Genomic DNA, 16,530 nt, shown 5'->3' with positions numbered 1-16,530 from the left:
GAACTCCGGGGAATTGGCCCTGGACAGCGTGGGGGCACCTTTGCTACTGCAAGGGTGCCCTCACACTTAGTAACTTTGCACCTAGCATTCAGTAAATGAAGAGTAGACATATAGGTGACTTATAAGTTACTAAAGTGCAGTGAAAATGGCTGTGAAATAGTGTGTGCACTATTTCACGCAGGCTGCAGTGGCAGTCCTGAAGAAAGATTTTTTCTGAGCTCCTTATGGGTGGCAAAAGAAATGCTGCAGCCCATAAGGATCTCCTGGAACACCAGTGCCCTGGGTACCTAGGCACCATATACTAGGGACTTATAAGGGGGTCCAGTGCGCCAATTGGACTATGCAGTCACTAAACCATAGTGACTAATGTGGTAAGTAAGGAGAGCATAAGCACTGGAGTTCTTGTTAGCAGAACTTCAGTGCCACAGTTAAGCATACTGACAACACACAAATTAGGCCACAAACTATGAGCACTGGGGTCCTGGCTTGCAGGGCTTGTTATTGTGTGCAGAGTGAGAAGAAGAGGAAGATGATTTATTCTCATCCCCTGAGAAGTGTTTTGGACCTGAAAAAGGATTTCTGTCCTTACTTTTATCCCCATGCTTGTCCTGAGATTTTTCACCATCTTTCTTTTTGCTGTCCTTGTCACCCCCTGTATGAGCTATTATGCTCACCCTTGTTCTGACCAATTTGTCTGCTTTCGTTCCCAATTCTTGGGGAGAGGTCAGATCTGAGTCCACAAGATATTGGTGCAACAAATCAGACACACAATTGTTAAGATTATGCTCTCTCAAAATGAGAATATACAAAATTTCATAGTCAGTCACCTTACTGCCATTTAACCAACCTTCTAAGGCCTCCACTGAACAGCCTACAAAGTCTATCCAATCCTATAAAGACTCATTACTGTTTTTTCTGAACTTGATTCTATATTGTTCAGTGGTTAAGCCTAATCCATCCAAGAGTGCACTTTTCAGAACATGGGAGCTGTCCGAGTCGTCATCTTCCCTGACACTGAGGAGTCTGTCTCTCCCCTTGCCAGAGAAAGGAAACCACAGGATAGCAGCCCACTGTGTTTGAGGGACCTTCTGAACTTTACATGCCCTCTCAAGTGCAGCAAACCACTTGTAGATATCATCACCATCCTTGTAAGGAGGAACAACTGTGTGCAGATTTCTAGAATCAAATGAAGGTTACCTGACATTTTCATTTCTAAAACTGCTGCTGCCACCATGGGGACTAACCCCCAACCCCTGCCTTTCCTTCTCCACAGCCAGGGACTCCCTGTCCAAGGCCAACTGTTGCTGCATTAGCCTCATTCTGGCCTCCTCTAACCTCAGCTTTCTGGGTTCCCTATCTAGGGAGGGACTGGTCCTCATGGTAAGATGTGTGGGATGCCTCTGAAACAGAGGTAATGTGAATGTGCAGAGGTAGATCTATCTCTCACAGGGGCCACTCTAGTGACCAGGCCTCTAGGGGTGAAGGGAGTACTACTTGTGTGTGAAGCTTTCCCACTACCAGTTGTACTAAGTGGCTTATTGACAAATAGATCTGTGGAAGTACCCTCCCCCAGGATTGTCAGTTTGCAACTCTTAGCCTTCCTGGTTGGAATCATCCTCTTCTTCTTCCCCTGTGTGTTCCTTATTGGGGTTCTTCCCAATCCCCAAACGTCTTTCAATAGAGACCCCTCAAACTTTTAAAGTTAAGACTTTCTTATGTTGTTTTCACAACTCTAGGGGTAGGTTCTACAGAAGACATTGAAAGAGAAAAAAAAGTTTGGGGAAGTGAGTAAAAAGGTAGTAGAATAACAGAGCTAACTTTTTAGAGAAAAGATAATTTTGCTAAAGTTTACACGGTTCTGAAAAGTTAAACAGAACTTTTAGAAAGTTAGAATATTACTTCTAGGTATATATTATATATGCTCTAAGTATTGGAGCAAGCTTTTCTTGTGAAAAGCACAGGTAAAGTGGTAAAGCAACTGCAAGTACTTATCCCACCGCTGCACCACCAATGTAGGAGGCTGTTCTGGTTTACAGTGGGTATCTTGGGCTGATAGAGGTAGCTATGGCAGAGCAGCTTAGGCTTAACTAGGAGACATGCAAAGCTCACGCAACACCACTATAGATACACAGTACTTATACACAAGTAAAGACAATACTCAGTGTTACCAAAAATAAAGGTAGTTTATTTGGGAGACACAAGGCCAGAAATATTTTAGAGGCAATACTCCTTCTGGAGGTAGGTATTATACACAATGTATACACTAGACACCTGTAAGGAAATGCCTCCTTGGCATGGTTACCCCCTGACATTTTGCCTTTGCTGATGCTAAGTTTTGATTTGAAAGTGTGCTGAGGCCTGCTAATCAGGCCCCAGCACCAGTGTTCTTTCCCTAACCTGTACTTTTGTTTCCACAATTGGCACACCCTGGCATCCAGGTAGGTACCTTGTAACTGGTACCCCTGGTACCAAGGGTCCTGATGCCAGGGAAGGTCTCTGAGGGCTGCAGCATAACTTATGCCACCCTGGGGACCCCTCACTCAGCACTGACACACTGCTTGCCAGCTTCTGTGTGCTAGTGGGGATAAAAAGACTAAGTCGACATGGCACTCCCCTCAGGGTGCCATGCCAACCTCACACTGCCTACAGATATAGATAAGTCACCCCTATAGCAGGCCTTACAGCCCTAAGACAGGGTGCACTATACCATAGGTGAGGTCATGAGTGCATGAGCACTATGCCCCTACAGTGTCTAGGCAAAACCTTAGACATTGTAAGTGCAGGGTAGCCATAAGAGTATATGGTCTGGGAGTCTGTCATGCACGAACTCCACAGCACCATAATGGCTACACTGAAAACTGTGAAGTTTGGTATCAAACTTCTCAGCACAATAAATGCACACTGATGCCAGTGTACATTTTATTGTAACATACACCCTGAAACCTTAACCGACTACCCGTGTAGGCTGACTGGTTCTAGCAGCCTGCCACACTCCAGACATGTTGCTGGCCACATGGGGAGAGTGCCTTTGTCACTCTGTGGCTAGTAACAAAGCCTGTACTGGGTGGAGATGCTTCTCACCTCCCCCTGCAGGAACTGTAACACCTGGTGGTGAGCCTCAAAGGCTCACCCCCTTTGTTACAGCACCCCAGGGCACTCCAGCTAGTGGAGTTGCCCGCCCCCTCCGGCCACGGCCACACTTTTGGCGGCAAGGCCGGAGGAGATAATGAGAAAAACAAGGAGGAGTCACTGGCCAGTCAGGACAGCCCCTAAGACATCCAGAGCTGAGGTGACTCTGACTTTTAGAAATCCTCCATCTTGCAGATGGAGGATTCCCCCAATAGGGATAGGAATGTGCCCCCCTCCCCTCAGGGAGGAGGCACAAAGAGGGTGTAGCCACCCTCAGGGCTAGTAGCCATTGGCCACTAACCCCCCAGACCTAAACACACCCCTAAATTCAGTATTTAGGGGCTCCCCAGAACCTAGGAACTCAGATTCCTGCAACCTAAGAAGAAGAGGACTGCTGAACTGAAACCCTGCAGAGAAGACGGAGACACAAACTGCTTTGGCTCCAGCTCTACCGGCCTGTCTCCCCACTTCTAAAGACCCTGCTCCAGCGACGCGTTCTACAGGGACCAGCGACCTCTGAAGCCTCAGAGGACTGCCCTGCATCTAGAAGGACCAAGAACTCCCGAGGACAGCGGCTCTGTTCCACAAAGACTGCAACTTTGCAAAAAAGAAGCAACTTTGAACCAACACACGTTTCCCGCTGGAAGCGTGATACTTTGCACTATGCACCCGACGCCCCCGGCTCGACTTGTGGAGAACAATCACTTCAGGGAGGACTCCCCGGCGACTACGAGACTGTGAGTAGCCAGAGTTGACCCCCCTGAGCCCCCACAGCGATGCCTGCAGAGGGAATCCTGAGGCTCCCCCTGACCTCGACTGCCTGCTTCAAAGACCCGACGCCTGGTAAAGACACGGCACCCGCAGCCCCCAGGACCTGAAGGATCCGACCTCCAGTGCAGGGGCGACCCCCAGGTGGCCCTCTCCCTTGCCCAGGTGGTGGCTACCCCGAGAAGCCCTCCCCCTTGCCTGCATCGCTGAAGAGACCCCTTGGTCTCCCATTGATTTCTATTGCGAACCCGACGTTTGTTTGCACACTGCACCCTGCGGCCCCCATGCCGCTGAGGGTGTACTTTCTGCTGACTTGTGTCCCCCCCGGTGCCCTACAAAACCCCCCTGGTCTGCCCTCCGAAGACGCGGGTACTTACCTGCTGGCAGACTGGAACCGGGGCACCCCCTTCTCCATTGAAGCCTATGCGTTTTGGGCACCACTTTGACCTCTGCACCTGACCGACCCTGAGATGCTGGTGTGGTAACTTTGGGGTTGCTCTGAACCCCCAACGGTGGGCTAGCTTGGACCCAAACTTGAACCCCCTAGGTGGTTTACTTACCTGCAAAAACTAACAAACACTTACCTCCCCAGGAACTGTTGAAAACTGCACTGTGTCTAGTTTTAAAATAGCTATATGTCATTTATGTGAAAACTGTATATGCTATTTTGCTAATTCAAAGTTTCTAAAGTACCTACCTGAAATACCTTTCATTTGAAGTATTACTTGTAAATCTTGAACCAGTGGTTCGTAAAATAAACTAAGAAAATATATTTTTCTATACAAAAACCTATTGGCCTGGAGATGTCTGTGAGTGTGTGTTCCTCATTTATTGCCTGTGTGTGTACAACAAATGCTTAACACTACGCCTCTGATAAGCCTACTGCTCAACCACACTACCACAAAATAGAGCATAGAATTATCTCTTTTTGCCACTATCTTACCTCTAAGGGGAACCTTTATAGTAGCCAACCAAGACTGCAAACAACAACTGCTGGATTCCTGGACATGAAGACCTGCAAAAGAAGGGGACCAAGTCCAGAAGTCGAAAGAAGTTCCAGGAAGGGCGGGAGCTACTGCCAACCCAGAAGAGGGTGCAAAAGAAGAGTTCCCGGTTGGACAAAGACTGCAGGAATGCACCCTAGGAAGATGCCAGCAGGTTCCTGCATGATGTAAAAGATGTCCCACGACGTGAAGATGGATGCAGACATGATTTTGTGTTGGAAGTCGCCAGCAAGCCTTGGTTACGACAATATGCGTTTTGCGTCAAAATGGCGCTGGCTGGACCCGGGAGGGATCTGGAGGCCTCAACTCTGTGTGAGGAGGAAGAGGGGGCTCTCAGCACTTTAGAGAGCCCTCAGGATGCCAGCCAGCACCCCCAGGAGCCGCAGGACCATGGTACAAAGGAGGTGCAAAACGCAGTTGATGCAGCACAACAAAAGAAGGTCCCATGCTGCCGGAGAACAACTCAGCGAGTTGAGCGTCGCAGGATGGAGTGCTGGGGACCTGGGCCAGGCTGTGCATAAAGGAATTTTGCAAAGAGTGCACAGAGGCCTCAGAAGGTGGTGAAGAAGGCACAGTACACAGGGGTACTGTCGCTCTCGGGGAAGGCAAGGTCCGACCTCTTCCAAATTGTCTCAGTAGGACCTGAAGAAAGTCTATGTCGATGGGGTCAACCCTCTGTGCCCTTTGGAGCACGCGGAGTCCAAGGGTACCGGTCATCGCCTTGGAAGGTGGCTGCGTGAGCAGGGGAGTGACTCCGTCACCCAACGGAAAATTTCTTCGATCCTTCTGGTGCAGGTTGGAGACAGGGAGTCCCCAGATCATGCACACCGTGGAAACTTTTGCAGTTGCTGGCTGGAGGTGAATTTGCAGAGGAAAAGTATCCCTTGTGGATACTTTGTGCTGTTACAGCGGTTCCTGGAGCAGGCTGCGGTTGATCTGAGGTCAGAGGATAAAGTACTAGTTGCAGAGGATTCCTGAAGGAAACTTGCAAGCAGAATCTGAAGAGAACCAACAGGAGAGACTTTAAATAGCCCTACGAGGGGGATTGGCTACCTTATCAGGTAAGGAGGTGAGCAGGTGTGTAAACTCAATGTTAGGGTTGATGACAACTGAAAGCTGTGTTGAGATCCGGACTGAATGGGTTGTGGGTTTTTACTTGTAAACAATGGGTACACATTACAAGCAGCAGACAAAGGGGGTCATTCTGACCCTGGCGGCCGGTGACCGCCAGGGTCACCGACCACGGGAGCACCGCCAACAGGCTGGCGGTGCTCCCAAGGGCATTCTGACCGCGGCGGTTCAGCCGCGGCCAGAAAGGGTAAACCGGCGGTCTCCCGCCGGTTTACCACTGCCCTACAAAATCCTCCATGGCGGCGGAGCGCGCTCCGCCGCCATGTGGATTCTGACACCCCCTACCGCCATCCTGTTCCTGGCGGGTCTCCCGCCAGGAACAGGATGGCGGTAGGGGGTGCCGCGGGGCCCCTGGGGGCCCCTGCAGTGCCCATGCCAATGGCATGGGCACTGCAGGGGCCCCCATAAGAGGGCCCCACAAAGTATTTCAGTGTCTGCAAAGCAGATACTGAAATACGCGACGGGTGCAACTGCACCCGTCGCACCTTCCCACTACGCCGGCTCCATTCGGAGCCGGCGTCCTCGTGGGAAGGTAGATTTGCCCTGGGCTGGCGCGCGGCTGGCGCGCGGCCTTTTGGCGGCCGCCCGCCAGCCCAGGGCAAATCTCAAAATACCCTCAGCGGTCTTGTGACCGCGGAGCGGTATTTTGACGGGGGAACATTGGCGGGCGGCCTCCGCCGCCCGCCAATGTTAGAATCACCCCCAAAGTGTGACTTGTTCTTTTGTTCTGCTGTTTGCAGAGCCTTTTCATGTCACTCTTGCTGAGGGGGCAAGATGGCGAGGGGTCTGTGAGAAAGTAGCCTCTTTCTAGCATGGTTACCCCCACTTTTGGCCTGTTTGTGAGTGTGTGTCTGTGTATTTTGAATGTGTCACTGGGATCCTGCGAGCCAGGACTCCAGTGCTCATAGATTAACACCTATATGTCAGTGTGTTTTGCCGGTTTCAATAGGATCCTGCTATCCAGGACCCCAGTGCTCATAGTTTGTGGCCTAATATGTATGACTGTGTAGTGCCTGACTGTGTCACTGAGGCTTTCCTAACCAGAACTCAGTGCTTATGCTCTCTCTGCTTTTACATTTGTCTCTCTAGGCCAGAGACTTCATCTACCAATTTCAATTAGCATATTGGACCCCCCTTATAAGTCCCTAATATATGATACCTGGGTACCCAGGGCATTGGGCTTCCAGGAGATCCATGTGGCCTGCAGCATTTATTTTGCCACCCATAGAGAGCTCAGACAAACCCTTACACAAGACTGCCATTGCAGCCTGCGTGAAATAGTGTGCACACTATTTCACAGCCATTTTCACTGCACTTAATGAACTTATAAGTCACCTATAGGTCTAACCTTCGAATGCTGAAGGCTAGGTGCAAAGTTACTGAGTGTGAGGGCACTCTTGCACTAGCAAAGGTGCCCCCACATAGTTCAGGGCCATTTCCCCGGACTGTGAGTTCGGGGACACCATTACACGAGTGCACTACATATAGGTCATACCTATATGTAGCTTAACAATGGTAACTCCGAATATGGCCATGTAACATGTCTAAAAACACAGAATTGTACCCCCCTTCATTCCAAATCTGGTATTAGGGAGCCAATTCCATGCATCCTGGGGGCTCCACCATGGACACTCAGTACTGCCAAACCAGCTCTCTGAGGCTTGCACTGCAGCTGCAGCTCAGTGAGTTGTTCTCCAGCGGCTTGGGACCTTTTGTTTTGCTGCATCAACCGTGTGTTGCACCTCCTTTGAACCCGGATTCTGCGGCTTCTGGGGGTGCTGGCTGGCATCCTGAGGGCTCTCTAAAGTGCTGAGCACCCCCTCTTCCTTCTTTCACAGCGTTGAGGCCCCCAGATCCCTCCTGGGTCCATTCAGCGCCATTTTGATGAAAAACACACTTTTGCCGTTGCCAAGGATTGTTGGCGCCTTCCAACACGAAATCTCGTCAGCAACGATCTTCACGCCGTGGGACATCTTTTGCATCACTCAGGAACCCGCTAGAATCTTCCTAGAGTGCATTTCTGAAGTCTTCGACTACCCGGGGACTCTTCTTTTGCACCCTCTTCTGGGTTGGCGGTGGCTCCTGTCCTTCCTGGAACTTCTTTCAACTTCTGGATTTGGTCCCCTTCCTTTGCAGTTCCAATAATCCAGAAGTTGTTCTTTGCAGACTTGACTGGCTGCTGCAAAATCCTAAAAACGAGGTGTAGTGTGTCCCAAGGAAACTTGGAGTACTTTACTCCTGCTTTTCTGGGCTCTGGGGTGGGGTGATTTACTTACCTTCACTCTACTCTTACTCTCCCAGCGATTCTGCACACACTACACTAGTCTAGGGGGGAATTTGTGATTCAAATTCCAGTTTTTTAGTATATGGTTAGACTATTTTCTCCCATTGCATTCTATAGGATTTCCTACTGTTTGCATTGTTCTATGACTATTTACCTGTCTAATTTTGGCATCTACTGTATATATTGTGTATAATACTTACATCCAGAAGGAGTATTCTCTAAGATATTTTTGGTACTGTGTCACCCAAATAAATACCTTTATTTTTGGTAACACTGAGTATTGTCTTTACTTGTGTATAGGTACTGTGTAACTATAGTAGTATGGCAGGAGTTTTGCATGCCTCCTAGTTCAGCCTAAGCTGCTCTGCTACAGCTACCTCTAGACCGCCTAAGCTGCAAGAACACTGCCTACATTTCGTTAATAAGGGATAACTGGACCTGATATAAGGTATGAGTACCTTAGGGACCCACTACAAACCAGGCCAGCCTCCTATAAAACGTTGGGCCAAGGGAGGTGACTTGCAGGGGCGGCTACTCCGTTAGGGCAGAGGAGCATTGCCCCTGCCAGCAGCAGCAGCTGAAAAACCTTTACAAGAAAACAATAATAAACTGTGTTTATTATCGTTTTCTTGTAAAGGGGTGGGGCCACGGGGATTCCGTGCAGTGAGGTTAGTGCACAGCAGTCTGGCTGGCCGTCTTGGGCCGGCCAAACACACATGCTAACTAAAGAAACTATAATAATTTATGGCTAACGGTCACCTTGTTGTCTCATAGATCAGCAAGCAAAAATACACATGGTGCACCCACTCAGCAATCAGCTCTGCCTTCGGTGCATCTGCCACAGAGTTAGATGCACTTAAGGAAGAGGGATTCCTGCCAGGCAGATGAGGATTTTGTAATATGGCCTCCACTCCTCCACCAGAAGAGCAGAGACCAGGGCTTCCATTAATCAGACACGGTGGGGTACCACCTGTCAGGGGCTAAATGACCTTTTTGGACTGTAAAGCTGGTATAACCTGTCTGTCACTTGAACCTCCAAGAGATCTAAATAAACTAATTTTTCCACCCCGCCCTTCAAAGTTTACTCAGTCATAAAATATACCTCAGAATCTATTTGAAATGGTCAGGATGACAAAAATCAAAACTAGGGAATTTAGATTTGTACGAAAAGTTCTATATTGTGTATGCAAAGTGAAATGTTTAAACCGTCATTAACCCCCAGGGGGTTTAAGCCAAATTAAGGGCAACTGTGCTGAAAATCTATTTTTTGTCAGTAATTTCTGGACGTTCTCAATATCCCTTGGAAAGATCGGGCATAGCTGCCACACCATAAAATGATCTACTTATGGTATATTTCATGAGTGCCTCTTAAGATCCGATTACTTTTTAGCCAGTTTATGTATAATTACTGTTTAAGGGCACTCGTTGGACTCATTGATAAAAACAATTCTCCTCGGGAGAAATTTCCCAAAACCTCTGCTAACATTCCGGTTTGCTTGCTCCTCTCACTTTCTCAGAGTAATTTGCTTCAAAAACGTATCAAACACCAATTTGTTTTTCAGCAACAGATGTTCAAATCAAACATGTTTATCTCATCACTTTGAAGTCCATCAGGTGCGTTTGACCCACCATGGGACAAAAACCTACCTCCACCACTGCTTAGCATGGCAACCATGGCACAAACTATCAACAATGGCTATTTCAGGAATAGTTTTTAACAGTGTACTTAGCGTCGGGCATCCACGCTTCCTCCAGCATGGTCCAAAGACTAGGACGTAATGCAAAGGGAGATGATGGATCAGATGCTTTTGAGTGAACAAATGGGGCGATCAGGCCTTGCTGGGCATGGCTGAGGGAAGCAGGGCAACAATGCCCCTCAACCAGAAATGTAACGCCACAGTGTCATCTCCTCACTACATGCCCTAGTCAGCCTCCTAGTTGACGACAGAGCTCAGAACATCCAGGCAATTAAAGTACATTACGCATTCTTTGTCTTGGAGTAAAAATGCAGCCCTCAGTAAAGTGGCGGCTGGAGGAAGTGCATCCTAACACAAATATTAGGGGGCTCAAAAAAGAGCAACCAGTACTTGCAACAGTCGGTCCTTAAAAGATGATTAACATATTTGTTGAGATGATCCGGTGGAGTTATGGCAAAATATTTGGTCAAGGGATAAGAGATGAAATTGCATTGTGGGCAGACAGCCATTTAGCTCAACTGCAAGCATCCTTGCCCGTGAACAATGTTCAATGACAACGTTTATAGCAGTAGTTTCTAGCTAGTAAACAAACATAATTTACAGCCAATGTTCTTTTGTGTATGACTTGGTGAACGTATAATAGTAAATGCTACCAGAGAAAGCAGGACACACCAACCACTATTCAGATGCATGAGTTTTCTGTAAAGCAATGTTTGAGTCTGCAGTAGTTAAGACTGCAACCAGGCAGGCATACAGTGAGTTAAAAAATTGTTTCGCCGAACTATGAAGAAATATCCAGTAACGATTTTGTGGTAAAATTGTTAGTGTTCAAAAAAATTCATGCATTCTCGATACTGCTTTTGTAAAATCAGTTAAGCATTTAGAAACGGAAGGTGCCAACTAGAAAAATGTAATAAAATAATATTAATATAACAAATAATGCAATTAAACATGAAATACATTGACAAACAAAATAATAGTTTCGTCATTTCTGCATTCACTCTAATACCATTAGTTGATTTAGAACTTACTGTCCAAAAATCTGCCATGCTGCCAATAGACTGAAATGTTACACCGTTGTCTGCAGGTGTTTCCAAGAAAAGGTTTGCCATCACTTTTGTGTAGTAATAGGTATTAGAACTTGTCATTCCATATGTTACTGGAACAAAAGAGAAATAACGTTGGCATTTGGAAGAATAAGAAGAATCTGTGAATGTATTTAGTTTTGTTTTCAAACAATGGTTATACGTAAAGGCATTTATATTCTAACTTCTTGTACGTTTTAAAATGTATGCCAACATGGTGAATGGTAGAAAGTTACTTTCCAAAAATATCTATTGTTAATGGTGAGAATTCGGCATAAGCATTATACCATATGAGAAAGAAAAACAAAATTGGTCAGGGAAGCATGCTGAAAGACGGATATACTACCCTTAAGATGCACTTGGCCACTTTCGTTTTCTAGACTGAAGTGGCAGAGATGGACTTGGAGTTCCCTTCAATGGTAAGAAACAGGGACTCTCACATTCTATAGAAGTGCTGATGTACAGTCACTTTACTGGTTACAATCAAAGACCTGTAAAATGGTGGACTCTGTAGTGTCTGCTGGACACAGTCTAGTGTTTTGCTACACAACCACCCCTCAAGGGCTGTACCTTAAACCCACCCCAAACCCATCCAACACAGGCGTCACCGGTCAGGTGATGCTGCTAATAAAAGAGCTCTAGTGCATGTGCTTGGGGCCAGTTAAGTAGTCTACACTCTGGTGTCAGTGTAATTTATTTACGGGCCCACTACATTACATATTCAACAGCAGCTAAAATAGTGGTAAACAGCGATAATACTAATGCTCTATTTTGTGGTAGTGTGGTCGAGCAGTAGGCTTATCCAAGGAGTAGTGTTAAGCATTTGTTGTACATACACATAGACAATAAATGAGGTACACACACTCAGAGACAAATCCAGCCAATAGGTTTTGTTATAGAAAAATATCTTTTCTTAGTTTATTTTAAGAACCACAGGTTCAAATTTTACATGTAATAGCTCTTTTGAAAGGTATTGCAGGTAAGTACTCTAGGAACTTTGAATCATTACTTTAGCATGTATACTTTTTGCATAAAACATAATAAGCTGTTTTAAAAGTGGACACAGTGCAATTTTCACAGTTCCTGGGGGAGGTAAGTTATGGTTAGTTTTCACAGGTAAGTAAGTCACTTACAGGTTTGAGCTTTTGGTCCAAGGTAGTCCACCGTTGGGGGTTCAGAGCAACCCCAAAGTTATCACACCAGCAGCTCAGGGCCGGTCAGGTGCAAAGGTCAAAGAGGTGCCCAAAACACATAGGCTATAATGGAGAGAAGGGGGTGCCCCGGTTCCAGTCTGCCAGCAGGTAAGTACCCGCGTCTTCGGAGGGCAGACCAGGGGGGTTTTGTAGGGCACCGGGGGGGACACAAAGTAGCACAGAAAGTACACCCTCAGGAGCGCGGGGGCGGCCGGGTGCAGTGTGCAAACACGCGTCGGGTTTCCTTCAGGTTTCAATGGGAGACCAAGGGGTCTCTTCAGCGATGCAGGCAGGCAAGGGGGGGCTCCTCGGGGTAGCCACCACCTGGGCAAGGGAGAGGGCCTCCTGGGGGTCACTCCTGCACAGAAGTTCCATTTCTTTAGGGGCTGGGGGCTGCGGGTGCAGGGTCTTTTTCAGCCGTCGGGAAATGGAGTTCAGACAGTCGCGGTCAGGGGGAGCCTGGGGATTCCCTCTGCAGGCGTCGCTGTGGGTGCTCAGGGGGGACAACTTTGGTTACTCACAGTCGTAGAGTCGCCGGGGGGTCCTCCCTGAGTTGGTTGTTCTCCACCAGTCGAGTCGGGGTCGCCGGGTGCAGTGTTGCAAGTCTCACGCTTCTTGCGGGGAGTTGCAGGGGTCTTTAAATCTGCTCCTTGTAACAAAGTTGCAGTTCTTTTGGAGCAGGGCCGCTGTCCTCGGGAGTTTCTTGTCTTTTTCGAAGCAGGGCAGTCCTCAGAGGATTCAGAGGTCGCTGGTCCCTTGTAAAGCGTCGCTGGAGCAGGTTCTTTGGAAGGCAGGAGACAGGCCGGTAAGTCTGGGGCCAAGGCAGTTGGTGTCTTCTGTTCTTCCTCTGCAGGGGTTTGTCAGCTCGGCAGTCCTTCTTCTTGTAGTTGCAGGAATCTAATTTCTAGGTTCAGGGAGAGCCCTTAAATACTAAATTTAAGGGCGTGTTTAGGTCTGGGGGGTTAGTGGCCAATGGTTACTAGCCCTAAGGGTGAGTACACCCTCTTTGTGCCTCCTCCCAAGAGGAGGGGGTCACATCCCTAATCCTATTGGGGGAATCCTCCATCTGCAAGATGGAGGATTTATAAAAGTTAGAGTCACTTCAGCTCAGGACACCTTAGGGGCTGTCCTGACTGGCCAGTGACTCCTCCTTGTTGCTTTCTTTGTTTCCTCCAGCCTTGCCGCCAAAAGTGGGGGCCGTGGCCGGAGGGGGCGGGCAACTCCACTAAGCTGGAGTGTCCTGCGGTGCTGTGACAAAGGGGTGAGCCTTTGAGGCTCACCGCCAGGTGTTACAGCTCCTGCCTGGGGGAGGTGTTAGCATCTCCACCCAGTGCAGGCTTTGTTACTGGCCTCAGAGTGACAAAGGCACTCTCCCCATGGGGCCAGCAACATGTCTCTAGTGTGGCAGGCTTCTGGAACCAGTCAGCCTACACAGATAGTCGGTTAAGTTTCAGGGGGCACCTCTAAGGTGCCCTCTGTGGTGTATTTTACAATAAAATGTACACTGGCATCAGTGTGCATTTATTGTGCTGAGAAGTTTGATACCAAACTTCCCAGTTTTCAGTGTGGCCATTATGGTGCTGTGGAGTTCGTGTAAAACAGACTCCCAGACCATATACTCTTATGGCTACCCTGCACTTACAATGTCTAAGGTTTTGCTTAGACACTGTAGGGGCACAGTGCTCATGCACTGGTACCCTCACCTATGGTATAGTGCACCCTGCCTTAGGGCTGTAAGGCCTGCTAGAGGGGTGTCTTACCTATACTGCATAGGCAGTGAGAGGCTGGCATGGCACCCTGAGGGGAGTGCCATGTCGACTTACTCATTTTGTTCTCACTAGCACACACAAGCTGGTAAGCAGTGTGTCTGTGCTGAGTGAGGGGTCTCTAGGGTGGCATAATACATGCTGCAGCCCTTAGAGACCTTCCCTGGCATCAGGGCCCTTGGTACCAGAGGTACCAGTTACAAGGGACTTATCTGGATGCCAGGGTGTGCCAATTGTGGAATCAAAAGTACAGGTTAGGGAAAGAACACTGGTGCTGGGGCCTGGTTAGCAGACCTCAGCACACTTTCAATTCAAAACATAGCATCAGCAAAGGCAAAAAGTCAGGGGGTAACCATGCCAAGGAGGCATTTCCTTACACCAAGGTTCCTCATAAAAGTATTAAAAGCATTCAGTAATATCTGAAGGCCATTTGCTGTCCTTGAAATTAGTACTGCATCATCCGCATATAAGAGTACAGGGATTGGAGAGTTATTGATAACTGGGGAATCTTTCCCTAATTCACAAAGAAATTTCTCCAGCCCATTTATATACAGGAGAAAGAGAAAAGGGTCAAGAACACATCCCTGTCTGACCCCTTTTTGTGAGGGGAATTTCTCTGTCAGGCCTCCCTCCCGGGAGTAACGGACCCGAGCCTCTGTGCAGGCATGAAGTTTACTAAGTAATATAACTATGTCTTTATCCACGCCCATACCCAGCATTACCTTCCACAATTTCTCCCTGCTAACTGTATCAAAGGCGCAGGAGAGATCCATAAATGCTAAGTGTATACAGCCCCTTTTGGCTTTAGTATATTTCTGGACTATAAGTGTCAGATTAAGAGTTTGTTTGACTGTGCCCACCCCTGGGCGAAAGCCAAATTGTATTTCTGAGAGGGAGTGAGAATCAGTCTCCCATTCTACTAACTTATTTAAAATTACTCAGCCTAAAATTTTAACTGAGCTGTCCAGCAAAGAGATTGGGCGATAGCACAGGGGGTCTGCCCTATCTCCCTTCTTAAAAATAGGTACGATGATCGCTTCTTTCCAAGAGTCTACTAGAGGGCCTACCACAGCCGATCTCATGACATTGGTTAGCAGTGGTCCCCAGAAATCTGGAAGTGCTTTATATAAGTCAGCAGGAATTCTGTCTGGGCCAGGGGCTTTCTCAGATGGACTATCTTCAATTGCTTGTTTAACGTCATCCACGCTTATAATATTACTAAAAGCCAAACTTAGCTGATCATTTCCTGCAGGTTTCAGACAATTTAGCATTTCTGATTGGATATTTGTCTCTATGGCGAAAGTTTTTTTAAAATAGTCCACCCAAGTTTTGGCTGGAATGACAGTGTCCATGGGCGTCTCATATTTATCGCTCAATAGTAAAGAGTTAACCACACGCCAAAATGCAGTTGTATCTTTGATTTTGCTTGCAGCCATCAATTCCTCCCACGCAGATTCACTTAGTTCAACTTTCCTTCTGGCAAGAACTTCTTTATAGTTTTTCCTGGCAATCTTAATTGCTTGTCGATCTTTGGGAAATGCATTTGTTGTTTTTTTTTAGCTTGCTTAAGGATGTGGTACATGAGTGGTTAAACCATCTTGGGCCATGGACTTTATTAGCTCGTGAAGGCTGTAATTTCTCTGCCATATATTTTGTCAGAGAGGAGAATGCACGAATAATTTCATGGGGGGCCTTATCTTCATCCAGAGATGTCATAACATCTGGCCATTTATTCAAAAATAAATCTCTAAAAAAAATATTGCTGTTTATCTTCCCCCATTTGATTGTGAGCCCTTTTTGGGATGAGAGCTTCATAGCAGGGTATCGCTTCCCTCTTCTTGAGTCGCTTGTCAGATCTAAATTAATCACAATGGACAAGGGGTTATGGTCACTAAAACAGGTCGGGGTAACCCTGAATTGTCCTGTAATAGGGGACAGTTTTCTAGAGTAAATAATATAGTCAATAGTGCTATGAGTGTCCCCCCTTACAAATGTTGGTATCCCTCTAATAGCGGGTGTGGGAAAAGAAAGAGAATTTACTGTTATCAAAGAGTTAAGGGCATTCCCATACGGGGAATGTTTGAAGTGTTGAATGGGATTGTCATTCTCGTCCAGGAGTCCACAACAGTCAAAGAACTCTGGCTCGCGCAGATGGGCATTAAAATAGCCAACCCAGACTATTCTTAGGTCCTTTTTACTGGAGATTGTTACCTTATGTATTAAGGTCTCCAGACTACTGACCACACTGATGTCCGAGTTATCAAAGGTGTTATAGTAGTTGATCAGTAGTATATCGAATGGCTCTGCTAATTTCAGAGATAGGGCCAGAAAAAAGGGGATGTGCCCACAACACGTGCTTCCATACCTCCAGCCTCCACAGATAAGAAGGTGGCCAGACCGCCCTTAGCTCTGCCTGCTGGGGCCTTGGTTGCAGGAACACAATATGTGGTATAACCATTAATATGTGGTGATT

At 47.4% G+C, this 16,530-nt stretch overlaps 1 protein-coding gene across 3 annotated transcripts in view; it reads right to left on the bottom strand.

Moving 5' to 3' along the window:
- Positions 1-16,530, bottom strand: part of LOC138300760 (polycystin-2-like protein 1) — a 2,286,574-nt gene that overhangs the window by 1,697,169 nt on the left and 572,875 nt on the right. For all 3 annotated transcript variants that reach the window (XM_069240515.1, XM_069240516.1, XM_069240517.1), the window contains one exon: positions 11,045-11,172. In XM_069240515.1, the coding sequence (XP_069096616.1) occupies positions 11,045-11,172 (128 nt within the window). The remainder of the gene's footprint in view (positions 1-11,044; positions 11,173-16,530) is intronic.

This window comes from Pleurodeles waltl, chromosome 6 (genome assembly GCF_031143425.1).
Source record: "Pleurodeles waltl isolate 20211129_DDA chromosome 6, aPleWal1.hap1.20221129, whole genome shotgun sequence".
NCBI lineage: Eukaryota > Metazoa > Chordata > Amphibia > Caudata > Salamandridae > Pleurodeles > Pleurodeles waltl.
The sequence above is the reverse complement of the archived record's forward strand: the minus strand, read 5'-3'. Positions and strand labels throughout refer to the sequence as shown.